Here is a 17,877-nt window from a genome sequence, read left to right as displayed (position 1 = left end):
CATTGCAGAGCTGCCGTATATACGGGAATGGGAAGAATTTGTACCCATTCCCCCCCACCCAACATTTTATTGTGAAAACTTTCAGTCATGAGGCCAAGCTGAAAGAATTTCAAAGTGAATACCCACATATCTACCACCTAGATTCTACTATTAACATTTTCCTATACCTGCTTTATCATTATTTATCCATGTATCATCCCTCTATCAATTTATCTTATTTTTGATGCATTTCAAAATAAATTGTAGATGTTAGTACTTTTCTCTAAGTACTTCACGCATATTTAGCAAGTCAGTATTCAGTTTTTTCTTTTCATAAAACATTTACATACAGTGACGTGTGCAAACTTTAAGTGTACATCATGCCTAGTTTTGCAGCCTGCCAGGGAAGGGAAAAATTTGGAATAGCTTTTCAGTGAAATGCCTCAGAAATTCAACTGTAGTTGTATAAAAGAATTGCAGATGATGTCTTTCTTGACTACTTTTCTTTATGTCCTCATCACTAATAATTTTTTCATTTAGTATACCTCAACACTTAGGATTTTCATTTGTGTTACGTTAATTTGAATTCACTTTGGACATTTCCCTACATACTTTCATTAAGCATTTATTGAGCACATATTGTAGATAAGCACTGTACTAGAAAAAGGATGTAAACAGGAGCTCTCTTGCTTTATATTCAAACTAGGTATATCTCAAATCAGAGGAGATTAACAGTAGATGCCATTTATTTAATGCTTATGCTTAAGGCCAATGATAGACACTTTTAGTTGCATTGTTTCATTTTTAATCCTTTGTAATTTAGGAAATAGGTACTTTTCATATTTTAAAAGTTAGGAAACTAGGCATGTGGAAAAGTTATCACTTGCCCGGGGTCTTACAGCATCATAAATAAAGGTGATGTGACTCCAGAACCCACATTTAATCCCTGTATCATATTGATTAGAAGCAGGAAATATGCCCTCCGTTGCACAGTAGATAACTAACCCTTTAATTGGTCATTTTGCTTCATAGGGTAATCTTGATCTGAATTAAGTGTTTATTTTAAATAGAGGAGTATAAATGTTTATTAACTGATCATGAGAAAGTTTAATAAACTATCTTCTGGTTTACGAATAGATACTTTAGCAATTGGAAAAGGAGAAATTTTAGTATCATAACTATTGATTTAACTGCAGATAATCAGAATAGAAGTGTGATCAGAACTATGTGACAAATTCAGCCATAATTTAACCTTTGAGTGGAGTATTACAGTTTCTTATAGCCTTAACACTTATCATATTATTCTAATCTATGTTACAGTATACATTTTTAAAATTTCTAGAATATTATAAGCCCTTAATTTTTCATATGGTGATTTGATAAAATAATAGTTACTTGATTTTATTTACTAGGTGTTGAATACTTTTTTTTTTTTTTTTTTTTTTTTTGCGGTACGCGGGCCTCTCACTGTTGTGGCCTCTCCCGTTGCGGAGCACAGGCTCCGGACGCGCAGGCTCAGCGGCCATGGCTCACGGGCCCAGCCGCTCCGCGGCATATGGGATCCTCCCGGACCGGGGCACGAACCCGTATCCCCTGCATCGGCAGGCGGACTCTCAACCACTGCGCCACCAGGGAGGCCCAGTGTTGAATACTTTTATTGCTAATTGGCTTTTGAGCAATTTTACAAATAGTAAAAGATTGAAACCATTTTGACTTGCTATTTGCATAACAGTAAACCGTGTCTGAACTCTTGAAAATTTGTGACTAGCACTTAAGCCATTTTATGCCAAGAATTCTGCCAGAAGTGCAACTGGTTAATGGCAGCCAGTGTGACAACTGAAGTGACAGCTTCTTGAGTTCATTTACTGTGTTAGCTTTCCTGTTAGGTCAGGGAATGGGATAAAGTCATGTATGTCTAAACATTTCTCTTAACCCAACAGTGTATAAGGTGTTTTAAAAGTGTTCCTTCACCAAGATTTTCCCTATTTCATTTCATTTCGTGGTATGTTTGTAGGTAGTATTAAATCCTAAATCATATGTGGTAGGTTACAAACAAAACAAATTCGTGTTTTAAAAATCTAATCGAGTGTTATATTTATTTTTACATGCAGGTCTTGCTATTTTGGAAGCTACAAGAAAAAAAATAGATTGGAGGAGGTTTGGTCTTTTAAGTGGACATGGCTCAGATATCCAACAACAATGGGTTTAAGCAATGTTCATCTTCACATCTGGAACCAACAAGAACAAAAGATGTGGGCAAAGAAGAAGCATTACAGATGGAAGCAGAGGCTTTAGCAAAACTGCAAAAGGATAGACGGGTGACCGATAACCAGAGAGGCTATGAGTGGTCAAGCAGCACCAGACAAAAAGCACAAGTTTATAGCAAACAGGATTATGATCTCATGGTGTTTCCTGAATCAGATACCCAAAAAAGAGCAGTAGATATTGATGTAGAAAAGCTTACCCAAGCTGAACTTGAGAAACTATTGCTGGATGACAGTTTCGAGACTAGAAAAACACCTGTATTGCCAGTTACTCCTGTTCTGAGCCCTTCATTTTCAGCACAGCTCTATCTTAGACCTGCTATTCAGAGAGGACAGTGGCCACCTGGATTATCTGGGCCTTCCAGTTACTCTTTACCTTCTGTTTACCAGTCAACTTACAGTAGTAAACAGACTGTATTCCAAAATGGCTTCAATCCAAGAATGCCTACTTTTCCATCCACAGAACCTATATATTTAAGACTTCCAGGACAGTCTCCATATTTTTCATATCCTTTGACACCCACCACACCCTTTCATCCACAAGGAAGCTTACCTATCTATCATCCAGTAGTCAGTCCTGACATGGCAAAGCTGTTTGACAAAATAGCTAGTACATCAGAATTTTTAAAAAATGGAAAAGCAAGGACTGATTTGGAGATAACAAATTCAAAAGCTACTATCAGCAATCTACAGGTATCTCCAAAGTCTGAAGATATCAGTAAGTTTGACTGGTTAGACTTGGATCCTCTAAGTAAGCCTAAGGTGGACAATGTAGAGGTATTGGACCATGAAGAAGAGAAAAATATACCAGGTTTGCTAGCAGACGATCCTTGGGATGCTGTTCTTCTTGAAGAGAGATCACCAGCAAGTTGTCACCTTGAAAGAAAGGTGAATGGAAAATCTCTTTCTGGGGCAACAGTAACAAGAAGCCAGTCTTTAAATATTCGAACAACTCAGCCTACAAAAGTCCAGGGCCAAATATCTCAGGTATAGTCTTTTCTTACTAACTTCTCAAACTTAGTGTAACAGAAAATTCATATTTGTGTACATAATTTATTTGGTAAAAGAAATTTTTTATGTTGAACCTTGTTTTCTTAAGTATACTGTGAATGTTAGATTGTGTGGTAAAGGATTAAATGTGTTTAGGCAAATTGAAAAAAAATTTTTTAATTAAAAATTAAAAACAACCATTTTTTGGCTGTGGTGGGTCTTCGTTGCTGCATGTGGGCTTTCTCTAGTTGCGGTGAGCAGGGACTACTCTTTGTCACAGTGCACAGGCTTCTCATTGCGGTGGCTTCTCTTGTTGCAGAGCATGGGCTCTAGGCACGCAGGCTTCAGTAGTTGCAATGTGTGGGCTCAGTAGTTGCGGCACGTGGGCCCTAGAGTGCACGGGCTTCAGTAATTTTGGCGCATGGGCTCAGTAGTTGTGGCGCACAGGCTGTAGGGCATGCGGGCTTCAGTAGTTGCGGTGCGAGGGTTCAGTAGTTATGGCTTGTGGGCGTAGTTGCTCTGCAGCATGTGGGGTCTTCCCAGACCTGGGATCGAACCCGTGTCCCCTGCATTGGCAGGCAGATTCTTAACCACTGCACCACCAGGGAAGTCCCAGGCAGATTGAAAAATTGCTTACTATTAATATTATCTTTTCTAGGATTGTGAATTTTGAAAACCTGTAATCAAGGATCTGGCTTTCACTGATAGGCATTAAAAATAATTTTTATCTGTCTCTCCTTGTCCATTCATTATATGTGGTCCTACTTTCTTTTCCTTATTGCCTTTATTTTTCAGGATAAATAAGGAATTTTGGTTTTTAACCCCATTATAGAAATTCTCATGTATATTGTTTTGTTGTTTTTAACCATGAATGAATGAATGAGTAGAAGAAAGGGAGGGAGGGAGGCAGGAGGGAAGGAAGGAAGTGAGGGAGGGAGGAAGGAAGGAAGAAAGGCCCCAGAGAGATGGGAGAAAAGCCATTTAAAGGACTCTCTTTAAACACCTGTATTGATATAAGTGAAGAAAAGAACTGTAGTCTATATAGCATAGTTGCTGAGTTCATATAGTCTTACTGTCTGGAAAAATTAGTTAAGGGTGCCTGGGACAGGATGTCTTCTCTTAGAAGAGAGACAGCAGGGTTTAGACTTTTCCTTTCCATATATAGTATACCACTGAAGATTTGTATTTTGCTCTTATGGTACCTGTGGATTCTAGGAATGTTTAAGCCTCATTCTTACCTTAATGTGAATCATATCATTCAGCTAATTAGATCAGCATTTGGCTACTGTTTAGGCACTGAGATTCAACTAGCATTTAGGGGAGGATAAGCAAATTTTGCATGATTTGGATGGGTTTATGTTGAATTGTTGATTCTTAAAAGCCATTTTAGATGTCTTGGGAGAAAAAAGCAGATATTAAGAAGGTTAAGAAAAAAGGATGAGGATTTCTTTGGATAACACGATCAGAACCCAGAAAAATCTTAACCAGTGCAGTGTTTTCCAAATGTATTTTGACTACAGCTCCCCACTAAGAAATACCTGTTATTAAGGTCTCTTAAGCTTTTCAGTACTGTTTACAAATTTAGTAACAGAATTTCTTAACACCTCTCAATTTAAAAGTCACAGGTTAATTTCACAGTTTATATTGGAATCATAAATATTTATTCTAATGTCAGATTATTTACTCTTAATATTCTGTGTCATCTTGTCATGGCTTTTGTCTTTGTATTTACAAATAACAGTCATTTCCTAAAGTATTTGAAAGGAGAAGGGAAAACTTTAAGCCAAATCAGGAAGTGTGGGCGGGGGGCTTCTACCTAGTAGTGGAGCTGCTGGTTATTCTATGCTTAGCTTTTTGAGGAACCAGCAAACTCTTTTCCATAGTGGCTGCATCATTTTACATTCCCCCCAGCAGTGTATGAGAGAGTTCCAGTTTCTTCACATGCTTGCCAACACTTGTTATTTGACTTTTTTTTGGATTATAGCCATCCTGATGGATGTGAAGTGATATCTCATTGTGATTTTGATTTGGGTTTCTCTGTTGACTCGTGGTGTTGAGTATCTTTTCATATGATTATTGGCCACTTCTGTATCTTTTTCGAAGAAATGTCTATTTGTCATTTGCCCATTTTGAAAATTGGGTTGTTCATAGCAGCTTTATTCATAATAGCCAAAAAGTGAAACAACCCAAAATGTCCATCAGCTGATGAATGGGTAAAAGCAAAAGTGGTATGTCTGTACAATGGAATATTATTCGCCCATACAAAGGAATGAAGCCCTGATATATGCTGCAACATGGATGAACCTTGAAAACATTGTAAGTGGAAGAAGCCAGACACGAAAAAACATGTATGATTCAATTTATATGATATGTCTAGAAAAGGCAAATCCATAGAGAAAGAAAACAGATTAGTGTTTGCTAGGGGGTTGGAGGAAAGAGGGAATGGGGAATGATTGCTTAATGGGTACAGGGATCTTTTTGGGGGCGGGGGATGAAAGTGTTCTGGAATTAGAACATTTCAGTGTTCTTACCATAGTGGTGATGGTCACATACCATTATGAACATACTGTGAGCCAACAAATTGTACATTTTTAAATGGTTAATATGGCAGTTTTTATGTTCTATGAACTTTACCTTATTTTATTTTATTTTTTTAAAGAAAGACACTGGTCCCTCTGATCCTCCCATCCTGTTCAGGCCGGGTTACTGCTGGATTCACATTTGGGTCATTGTTCCAACAGAGAGATCCCTCTCTACCTGTGGATCTCCTTTTTATGGATTTAGCATGAGGGCATGGTGTTTTGACACCATGTAGTCTGGATTAGGGACATCAGAAATAGTTTGGGAAGGGCAGCTGCCAGTAACTGGAGATCTCAGGAGCTAGGGAAAATTGCAGTCTCTGCTATCAGGGAAAAAGAAGCCCCTGGTCCTAAAGGGAGCTGAGTTTAGGCTCAGCCCTCCCATTGGTAGAAGGCAGAGCCCTTGATTGTCCAGGCAACCCAGAGTGAGCATCCAGGTCACTTTCAAATAATCCTCCTGCTCCTTGCATCACACCTTCATGGGTATGCATTTGCACCTCTACAATATATGCATTGTAGCCACAATACATAGATTATCTTGAATTTAATAAAATATTTATAAATGACTTTGGTTTATTTCATTATCTCTGTATCTCTAATTCTGACTTTCCCAGCAGTGGAAATTCATTTATTCACTAAGGGAAATAGATTATTCCTGATGAGCTGAAATTACCATTCCAGATGAACTCTGGTTATCATCTTAAACAAGTTGAGGTTTCTGGGTCGATCAGAATTACTTGCTATCAATGGTCCAAGACTGGACTCAGAACCTAAGAGCTACATGCTTTTTATCTGTGCTGTAAATGTTCAAACTCAACTCTTTTTTTTTTTTTTTTATAATCACTGAGACAGTAGAGAGTTCCTAAGAATCCTGAGATCAGAGTGACCCATACCTATTTCACAGTTGAAGAAACTGAAATGTGAAGAAGTTAAGGAATTATTAATTTTTTCATGTAATAATTGTATTGTAATTAGTTAAATGAACTCATATTTTAGAGATATTTAAGATGATAACCACAGTTATCTAGTCTAACCAACTTTATTTCATGAATGAAGAAACTTAGATCCAGAGGGTGACTTATCTCTAATTAATATTTTCTTCTTCAATTTCTTTGTAACTTAAAACCTGTAGAATAGATTGCCAGTGCTTTTGCTGCAAAACACTTGCTTCCTTTCCCTGTTGCCCTCTGTAGTTTAGACTGGTCACTTCTGGTTCAACTGATGTTTTCTCCACCCTTTCCTTTGGTGGGGGCAGGGCTGTGATACTCATTTATATCCCTTTCATTGTCTCTCTGCATACATCTTTTCCTACTCATTTTTAATACTTGTCACAGTATCATCTTGATATTTTCCCTATTTGGGGTGCTTTCAGAAATCATCTTGCAGGACTGATGAGGATAGGTAGTTTCCTAAAGATAGAAAAAAATTCCCCTAACAAGATCTGGGAAATCAGATCACATAGGAGTTGCAGAGAATTACTGCTTGCTCAGACTCTAGGAATCAGGCTTCTAGGCAAGTTTTAGCAGAAACATGTTCTTAGATTTTGTTTAAGGTACAGGGGGAAGGATCAACGAGTAATCAAATTGGTTGTGAGAGACATGAGTCAAAGCCAGGTAAGCAAAAATAACATGACTTGATCAGCTGATCAATCAGAGATGGGAGCTAGATTACTACAGTGTACATCAGTAGCTTTACTAAATGGCACAGTGTCTGAATTGAGGTGGCTTAGGCTCCTTAAAGGAGTCTAACTGTGGCATGGCTGAGGAGGTATGTAGTTATTGATCATTCTGTTATACTCTGCTCTTTTATTTATTTTTTAATAAATTTATTTATTTTTGGCTGCGTTGGGTCTTCGTTGCTGTGCGCGGGCTTTCTCTAGTTGCGGCGAGCGGGGGCTACTCTTCGTTGTGGTGCACGGGCTTCTCATTGCGGTGGTTTCTTTTGTTGCAGAGCATGGGCTCTAGGCATGCAGGCTCAGTAGTTGTGGCATGTGAGCTTCAGTAGTTGTGGCACATGGGCTTAGTTGCTCCGTGGCATGTGGGATCTTCCCAGACCAGGGCTCGAACCCTTGTCCCCTGCATTGGCAGGCGGATTCTTAACCACTGCGCCACCAGGGAAGTCCCCTCTGCTCTTTTAAAACCCCATGTAATAATTATGTTTGAGCACCACATTCTAAAAGGGACCAGTGGTAGGCTAGAGTGTGTCTTGAGAAGACTACAGTGTTCAGGATCTAGAAGCTATGCTATTTAAGGAACTGTTGAAAAGATTGGAGATATTTTGCCTGAAGAAGAGAATATTAATTGGAGCTAATTCACACTCTGAATCTGAGTTTCTTCATCTATGATATAAAGTTCGTTGGACTAGATCATTTCTGAGATCCTTTCAGAAATAATATTTAAAGTTTGGAAAGTTGCCCTGTAGAAAAGAGGAAGTTGACTTTTTTTCTATTAAAGTTTTGTTTGGGACATAGATTCTCAAAGCAGTTCAGGAAGTAGAATACCTGAAAATCATGGTATTCTTGTAAAAAAAAAAAAGATGAAATAGTTATGTTCTAAGTTTTCCAATACATTAAATGCGTTGCTTTGTGCAAATTAAGTAGTACGTTGTGCTAGATTTTAATAGACAAGTGGTAGCAGGTGTAAAAGTTAAAATAACCTTTCATAGAAAGCTTAAAATTACGCAAATCCTATTTGTTTATATTTTTCTTTATGAATTGAGAAATTCAGTTTAGTAACTTAGGTTTAAAATTCATTGTCCCAAAAAGTAGAACAAGGACTAATGGGGAATAAAACTCAAAGAGGCAGGTATACAGTTAAATATCAATAAAGGAACTTATAAATAGCCATTTGGTAATGGTTCCTCTCAGGTGGTCAATGCATAGTTATTGGAGGTCTTTAATCAGAGGTTTAGTGTGCACTTGTTACAAATGCTATGAAAGGATTTTTATTTTCAAAGAAAAGTTCTAAGCCCTTTTATTAACACTAAAATTTCATCATTTTGTTTGTGTACAAGAGAATAAAGTTTGGTTTGATTTAGACCAAAAGGGGGAGGTAAACAGAACACTAATAATAGGCTGATTTAAGAAGTCTGGCACAAACATTGGCATGGAACTTTTAATTTTTCACACACCATTCATCTCTATTTAAAAACTTTTCCCTGAGGTTGATATTTTTTGTTGGGAAATAAGATTGCAGTGCCTATTCTTTATAATTACTTTACATACTTAAGTATTCATTTCCTGTAAGAATTTTATGCTTTGTGGTAGAAACTCTGAAGGGTATTTTTCTTCTCACTCAGCAGTCTTACTTCCTATTTCCTTCTAGTGTCTTTTGTTCATAATAATCTAAATACTTTAGTTCAAATTTTTGTTTCCAAAACCAGGAAAAGGCATAGTACTTAAAACTGTCTTCTGGCCATTTAAGTTTAAATCACACTTTCAGTTAATAGCTATAATTTAGCTACTTTGAATAGATCCCAAAGATTTTAGTAATGAATGAAATTATTTTCATAGAAATGGTTTTGCAAAGTTCTGTGGCTATTGACTCTTTCTAAAAGTTGATTATATTAACACTATAAACATGTATATCCCCATTAGCACAATGTCTAACGTTAATTTTAAAGAAGAGGTAAAGTTGAATAAAATGTGTTTTTTCATTGTCTAGCTGAATATAGTACATTAGTTGAGTAGATTACTGAAGTCTCTATAAAATTTTGGTAACAAAGTAACCAACTTTGTTCTGAAAAGCAACTGATGTGTTTATATTTAATGCTTAAAATACATTTATTGAAAACTTGGTGTTTCATCTAATTTCTGGGGTAAGATGGCATGAACCTGGGACTTGTTTAGGTGTAAAGCTTTCCCATATTCTTTTTTAAATTAATTAATTAATTAATTAATTAATTTTTGGCTGTGTTGGGTCTTCGTTTCTGTGCCAGAGCTTTCTCTAGTTGCGGCAAGCGGGGGCCACTCTTCATCGCGGTGCGCGGGCCTCTCTCTATCGCGGCCTCTCTAGTTGCGGTCCAGACGCGCAGGCTCAGTAGTTGTGGCTCATGGGCCTAATTGCTCCGCAGCATGTGGGATCCTCCCAGACCAGGGCTCAAACCCGTGTCCCCTGCATTAGCAGGCAGATTCTCAACCACTGCGCCACCAGGGAAGCCCCTCCCATATTCTTATAACTGCTTTATAGAGTATGCACTGATAAGTTTTTGTGAATTATTGCAAACCTGCATCACTTTCCTTAAACCCTTAATTTACCCTTTCCACCTCTCCTTGACCTCACTACCTTTTTAAAAAATTGAATTATAATTGACCTACAACACTGTTAGTTCCAGGTGCACAACATAATTTAGTGATTTGGCATTTCTGTACATTACAAAATGATCACCATGATAAGTTTAGTTACCATTTGTCACTATGCAAAGTTATTACAATATTATTGACAGTATTTCTCATGCTTTACATTTATCCCCATGACTCATTTATTTAGTAACTGCAAGTTTGTACCACTTAATTTCCTTCACCTATTTCATTCCCCCACTCCCACCCCCCGCCCCTGACCTCCCCTCTGTTCTTTTCCTTCTTTTTTTAAAAAAAATATTTATGTATTTAGGTTGTGCTGGGACTTAGTTGTGGCATGTGGACTTCTTAGTTGTGGCATATGAACCGTTAGTTGCAGCATGCATGCAGGATCTAGTTCCCCGACCAGGGATTGAACCTGGGCCCCCTGCACTGGGAGCATGGAGTCTTACCCACTGGACCACCAGGGAAGTTCCTCCCCTCTGTTCTTTATATCTATGAACCTGTCTCTGTTTTGTTATATTTATTTGTTTGTATTGCTTCTTAGGTTTCACATATAAGTGAAATCATACGGTATTTTTCTGTCTGACTTATTTCACTTAGTATAATAACCTCTAGGTCCATCCATGTTGTCCCAAATGGTGAGATTTCTTTTCTTTCCTTTTTTTTTTTTTTTTTTTTTTTGGTGGTACGTGGGCCTCTCACTGTTGTGGCCTCTCCCGTTGTGGAGCACAGGCTCCGGATGTGCAGGCTCAACGGCCATGGCTCACGGGCCTAGCTGCTCCACGGCATGTGGGATCTTCCCGGACCGGGGCACAAACCCGTGTCCCCTGCATCGGCAGGCGGACTCTCAACCACTGCGCCACCAGGGAAGCCCCTCTTTTCTTTTTTTTAATGGTTGAGTAATATTCCATTGTATATATATACCACATCTTCTTTATCCATTCATCTGTCAGTAGACACTTAGGTTGCTTCCATATCTTGGCTACTGTAAATAATGCTGCAGTGAACATAGGGGCGCATGTATCTTGTCAAATTACTGTTTCTGTTTTCTTCAGAAAAATACTCAAAAGTGGAATTGTTGGATCATATGGTAGTTCTATTTTTAATTTTTTGAGTAACCTCCATACTGTTTTCCATAGTGGCTGTATCAATTTACATCCTACCAGCAGTGCACTAGGGTCCCCTTTTCTCCATATCCTCACCAGCACTTGTTATTTGTTGTCTCTTTGACAATAGCCATTCTGACAGGTGTGAGGTGATACTTCATTGTGGTTTTGATTTGCATTTCCCTGATGATTAGTGATGTTGAGCATCTTTTCATGTGTCTGTTGGCCACTATACCTTCTTTTGAAAAATGCCATTTTTAAAGTCAAATTGTTATTTTGATATTGAGTTGTATGAGTTCTTTGTATATTTTGAATATTAACCCCTTATCAGCTATATGCTTTACAAATATCTTCTCCCATTCAGTAGACCACCTGTTCATTTTGTTGATGTTTCCTTTGCTGTACAAAAGCTTATTAGTTTAGTGTAGTACCATTTATTTATTTTTGCTTTTGTTTCCCTTGCCTAAGGAGACATATTCAAAAAAATATTGCTAAGATTGATGTCAAAGAGCATACTGCCTGATTTCTTCCAGAAGTTTTATGGTTTCAGGTCTTATATTTAAGTCCTTAATTCATTTTGAAATTAATTGTGTATATGGTGACAGAAAGTCCAGTTTGATCCTTTTTCATGTAGCTGTGCAGTTTTCCCAGCACCATTTATTGAAGAGGCTATCCTTTTCCCCATTATATATTCTTGCCTCCTTTGTCATAGATTAATTCACCATGTAAGTGTGGGTTTATTTCTGGGGTGTCTGTTCTGGTCCATTAATTGATGTTTCTGTTTTTGTGCTGGTACCATACTGTTTTGATTACTGTAGCTTTGTAGGGTAGTTTGAAATCAGGGAGCATGATACCTCCAGTTTTGTTCTTCTTTCTCAGGATTGTTTTGACTGTTGGGGGGGTCTTTTGTGTTTCCATATACATTTTAGAATTGTTTGTTCTAGTTCTGTGAAGAATGCCATTTTTTTTTTTTTTTTTGACTGCGCTGCACAGCATGCGGGATCTTAGTTCCCTGATCAGGGATCGAATCTGTGCCACCTGCAGTGGAAGCTCAGAGTCTTAACCACTGGACTGCCAGGGAAGTCCTGCCATTGGTATTTTGTTAAGGATTGTATTGAATCTGTAGATTGCTTTGGGTATTATGGCTATTTTAACAATATTAATTCTTCCAATCCATGAATACAGTGTATATTTCCACTTGTGTCATCTTCACTTTCTTTCATCGGTATCTTATAGTTTCCTGAGTACAGGTCTTTTATCTGTATTGGTTAGATTTATTCCTAGGTATTTTATTATAATATTTTTGACACAACTGTAAATGGGATTGTTTTCTTAATTTCTCCTTCTGCCAGTTCTTGTTAGTGTATAGAAATACAACAGATTTCTATATATTAATTTTGTATCCTACTGAATTCATTTATTAGGTCTAACAGTTTTTTGGTGGCATCTTTAGGATTTTCTCTGTATCATATGTCATATGCAAACAGTGACAATTTTACTTCTTCTTTTCCAGTTTGGATTCCTTTTCTTTTTCTCGTCTAATTGCTCTGGCTAGGACTTCCAATTACCTTTTTTTTTTTTTTTTTTTTTAAATAGTGAAGTCAAGGTTATTCTTTGTATGTACTTGCCCACCTCAGATTTATTTGCCTCTTCTTTCTGGTTTGGAGGGAAGAGATATTCCTTCTCTTTTCCCAAACTTAACTCTTTCACCTCTTTTCTTGTTCCTGTCTCCCCAAAGTATTTTTTACGATTATTCTTCAAAGTGGAATTTGTACTTACTGCTTTTCCAGTCCCTCAACATCCTATCATATTGCAGAAACTTGTTTCTGGTAGTATGAATACTAATTGCCAGCCTAGTAACCATACTCACTGTCCATCCTTATTGCTTCATTTGCAACAATTGACCACGTTCCTTTCTTGAAACTTCTCTTCTGTTGCCCTAGTTAAATCTACTTCCTAGTTTTCCTCCTGTAATCTTTGAATCGTTTTCCTTGTCTAGTTTCTAAACATAGGCATTCCCCCAAGGTTTTGTTTTTGGTTGTTTTTAGTATATCTTATCTGTTCTCTCTTGGTCAGTGCTTTATTCTTGAGGCTCTGAGGTAGAATTTGAAAGCTACTGATCTAGACTCCTTGGCTGTCTGTGGTTGAGATGCCGTGATGATTAATTTTATGTGTCAGTTTGACTGGGCTATGGGGTGCTCTGACATTTGGTCAAACATTATTCTGGGTATGTCTGTAATGATGCTTCTGGATGAGATTAATATTTGAATTTGTAGACTAAGTAAAGGCAGATTGCTCTCCCTAAAGTGGTGGGCCTCACCCTAACAGCTGAAGGCTTGAATAGAACAAAAGGGCTGACCCTACCACCAAAAAAGGGGAATTCCTTCAACTTGACTGCCTTTGAGTTGGAACATTGGGGTTTTTTCCCTGACTTTGGACTCAGACTGAAACATTGGCTTTTCCTGGGTCTTGAGCCTGCCGTACTCAGACTTAGAACTATACCATCAGCTCTCTTGGGTCTCCAGTTTGTTGACTGCAGGTCTTGAGACTTGGCATCCTTTATAATCACATGAGCCAATTTCTTATAATAAATCTCTCTCTCTCCATTCATATGTGTATAAAGAGATGTCCCAGCTTGATGTCCAGTAGGTGCAGTCCCTTATGTATCCCTCAGCCTCCTGAAGAGACTGTCTCCTGTTGATGGAACTTGGACCCAAAGTCCGTTTGGTTGGGATATTGCTCTGTCAGTGATCCTGATGGATGCTGACAACAATTAGCAGTGAGAAATTTCCCTGTAGAAAAGTGCAGAAATTGGATGATTCCCAGTTCTTTGTCTTTAGCTCTGGAATAGAGTCTTGTAATAGAGTATTTCTAGATGATGACCAAACATCTACATGGATTTCCAAACCCAAAATATTTACTAGAGAACTCAGTATCTTCCCCCACAAACCTCTTTGTTTCATATATTGGATAATGACATTAGTGATTTTTTCTTATTATCATTTGCCTCTTTCATTCATTGAAAAATATTTGAGGGGACTTCCCTGGTGGTCCAGTGGGTAAGACTCTGCACTTTCAATGCAGGGGGCCCTGGTTGGGGAACTAGATCCTGAATACATGCCACAACTAAGAGTTTGTATGCCGCAACTAAGAAGTCCGCATGCCACAACTAAGAAGCCCACATGCTGCTACTAAAAGATCCCGCATGCTATAATGAAGATCCTGCATGCTGCAACTAAGACCCGGCTTTGCTGGGTCTTAAATAAATATTAAATAAATATTTAAATTTTTTTTTAAAAAGGCTCTTATTAAAAAAATTTTTTAAATATATTTGAGGACAAAATGTGTGGGCTACAAATATTAACCATTCACAGACCTCATCCTTAAAGAACTCGGGTTAGGGGCTTCCCTGGTGGTGCAGTGGTTGGGAGTCCGCCTGCCGATGCAGGGGACGCGGGTTCGTGCCCCGGTCCGGGAAGATCCCACATGCCGCGGAGCAGCTGGGCCCGTGAGCCATGGCCGCTGGGCCTGTGTGTCTGGAGCCTGTGCTCCACAATGGGAGAGACCACAACAGTGAGAGGCCCGCGTACCGCAAAACAAAACAAAACAAACAAACAAACAAAAAAATAACTCGGGTTAGAAGGGGGAGACAAGATATATGTGCATATAACTGCAGTATGTAATAGAAAGCTGTGAGTGCTGCATAAAAGTTTGTGCAAGATCAGTGGAGGAAAGAGATGATTTTGATGCTTAAGTTGTTTGGAGTTTGAGGAAGGGATCAGGAGCAAGAGTTGAGGGAGTAAGTGTGAAATTAAAAAAAGATTGTTTTTGGTTCCAGAAAGAGTGGAGAAAAACAAAAAAATGCTAATGTTAATGTAAAGATGAAATCATTGGCAGCCCAGCTGTTTTTTACTTTGTGAGCAGAACATTTGTGTTAATTTTCCAGATTCTATTATTACCTTGATGTATGACTAGATAATTAGTTATTATAATCTATTTCTGTCACCATCAATTGAAACTTATAACTTGCTTGAAAGGAAGGACCTAATACATGAAAGGCACTGTAAAAAATACTTTTTTGATTAAAAAAAAAGCATCTAGAAATGCCACTAAGGAGATTCAAAATCTATTAATAAGTGGAACATGAAAAACAAACAGAGTTAAAGAAGGAAAGATGGTTACTAGGTCAACAAAAATACGGATTTTTTATAGCATTCCTCCTGCAAAGGTCACAATGCTGTTTTTCTCTTGTGTTTCAAAGGTTTTTTTTTCAGGAGACTTTGTTGTGAGGTACTAGAATGGCATAGTGAGTAAGCTAGGTTGCCTGGGTTGAAATCCTAACTCTGATTATATTAGTCATGTGACCTTGTGTGCCTCATTAACTTCTCTGTGCCTCATTTTTTTAATCTGTAAAATGGGGATAATAGTAATGTTACCACCTACTAGAGCTTTGTGAGAAATAAATAATATATACATACATATATATATACACACACACACACACACACACACACACATACATGACTGTAAATTTCTTACAGCAGAACCTGACATTTAAGAAATGCTCAGTAATTGCTAGATATATTTTTGTGTGGTAAAATACATATAACAAAATTACCAGATTGACCATTTTAAGGTGTACAGTTCAGTGGTATTAAATATATTCACATTGTTGTGCAACCATCACCACCAACCATCCCCATAACTCTTTTCATCTTGTAAAACTGAAACTCTATACCCATTAATTAGTAACTCTCCATTCTCCCCTCCCCCTGGCTCCTGGCAACCACCATTCTACTTTCTGTCTTTATGATTTTGAATACTCTAAGTACCTCATATAAGTGGAATCATATAATATTTGTCATTTTGTGACAGTCTTATTTAACTTATCATAATGTCCTCAAGGTTCATCCATATTGTAGCATATTGCAAAATTTTCTTTCTTTTTAAGGCTGAATAATATTCCACTGTATACCTCATTTTGCTTGCTTTTCCATTCATCTGTTGGTTTATACTTGGATCGCTTCCATGTTTTAGCTATTGTGAATAATGCTGCTATGAACATGGATGTACAAATATCTCTTTGATACCTGCTTTCAATTCTTTTGGGTATAGACCCAGAAGTAGAATTGCTGGATCATATGGTAATTCTATTTTTAATTGTTTGAGAAACCACCACATCATTTTACACAGTGGCTGCACCATTTTACATTACTACCAACAGTGCCCAAGGGTTCCAGTGTCTCCACATCCTTGCCAACATTTGTTTTCTGTTTTTTGTTTTTAATAGTAGCCATCCTAGTAAGTGTGAGGTGGTATCTCACTGTAATTTAGATATTATTTTTAATAATAATAATAATTAGAGAAAAGCTTATTTTATAGAATCAGATATTAATTATGAAAATTACTGCTGTTCTTTTTAGGAGACAGTTGAAGGAACTACATAGTGCCTTATATTTTTTCATTGTTTTATGATTGCTATGGCAAATTCATTGGTTATATGGAAGTAAATTTTAACTTGTTTTTAGAGGGAGCAGAACATTTAACAAATTGAACCAATGGTTGGGTTCCTTATGAACTGGATATAAAGTTTTACAAAAATATGAAATTCAGTTAAATTTGATTCTTGTCTTTAAGGAGCTTTCACATTAGAACAAATATAAAACAGGATGTAATGATAATGGTGTTTGGTTCAGACTAAGTACTTAGAAATGCTAGGAGGGAAGAAATGCTTCATAGTGAATATTCATAAAAGACATTGTAGATGAAGTGGCATTCCATTGGGCCTTAAAAAATTAATAGATCTTTGTTTGACTTGTGTTGTGAGGGAAGGTTAGGAGGAAAACATTGAAGACAAAGATTCAGAGGCAAGATAGTTCAGTTTGTGTTTCATAGGAACAGGATATGATTCAAGCTAACTTGGACATAATATTCACTTGGGAAGTTCTGGGAAATACTATTGGATTAGATTGTGGCAAACTTGGAGTGGCAAACCAGAGGATTTCTTTAGAAATATAAAAATCCATTTTTCAGGTAGTATGGTCTATTTGCTACAATACTTGTTTCCGTAACACATTAACTTCTGTAATTGGTAAATATGGGATTGATGTCAGTATAATGGGAAGGTAGCATTCGTTCAAAAATAATCTTTCCCAGCATATTAGCATTTCAAAGCAATCTAGAACAAACTCATAATTAAAGGGAATGTCTTAGTAATACAAGAAGATATTAGGAAAACACTGAAAGTCCTGCAGAAGTGAAAATGGTGGCTACAAGAACAGTTCCACATTCCACAGGGTTAAGCATTCTGATGAAGCAGTGAGTGCAGACAGAGAAGCTGTGAAGACATTTCTGTTTGCATTAAGAACTTTGGTGAAGAAGTCTACATCCTGGGGTATATTTTTAACTTCATTGAAATTGGTCTTCGCTAGAAACAAATGCCCTTCAGAATCCATATAACAAATTAGGAAGCAGCAGCTCCAGGGTTTAAGGAGGCTTCAGAGGATCGAAGACCATAATTCAAGGTGCAAATTCACGTGGAGATTTAACTGCACTAGTGTTTCTGTAAAGACTTCTTATTGTTTTAGTTAGGGCTTTGATTACACTGATTTTTTTTTTTTTTTTTTTTTTTTTTTTGTGGTACGCAGGCCTCTCACTGT

At 37.4% G+C, this 17,877-nt stretch overlaps 1 protein-coding gene across 2 annotated transcripts in view; it reads left to right on the top strand.

Annotated features, from left to right (window-relative positions):
* Positions 1-2,156: 2,156 nt before the first annotated feature.
* The window catches only part of PIK3C2A (phosphatidylinositol-4-phosphate 3-kinase catalytic subunit type 2 alpha), a gene marked incomplete at both ends in the record, with an annotated part of 75,480 nt that continues 59,759 nt past the window's right edge, over positions 2,157-17,877 (top strand). For both annotated transcript variants that reach the window (XM_079708576.1, XM_079708575.1), the window contains one exon: positions 2,157-3,230. In XM_079708576.1, the coding sequence (XP_079564702.1) occupies positions 2,157-3,230 (1,074 nt within the window). The remainder of the gene's footprint in view (positions 3,231-17,877) is intronic.

Source organism: Hyperoodon ampullatus, assembly GCF_949752795.1.
Source record: "Hyperoodon ampullatus genome assembly, chromosome: 7".
Lineage (NCBI taxonomy): Eukaryota > Metazoa > Chordata > Mammalia > Artiodactyla > Ziphiidae > Hyperoodon > Hyperoodon ampullatus.
Note: the sequence above shows the minus strand (reverse complement) of the source record. Positions and strands in the feature narration are given on the sequence as shown.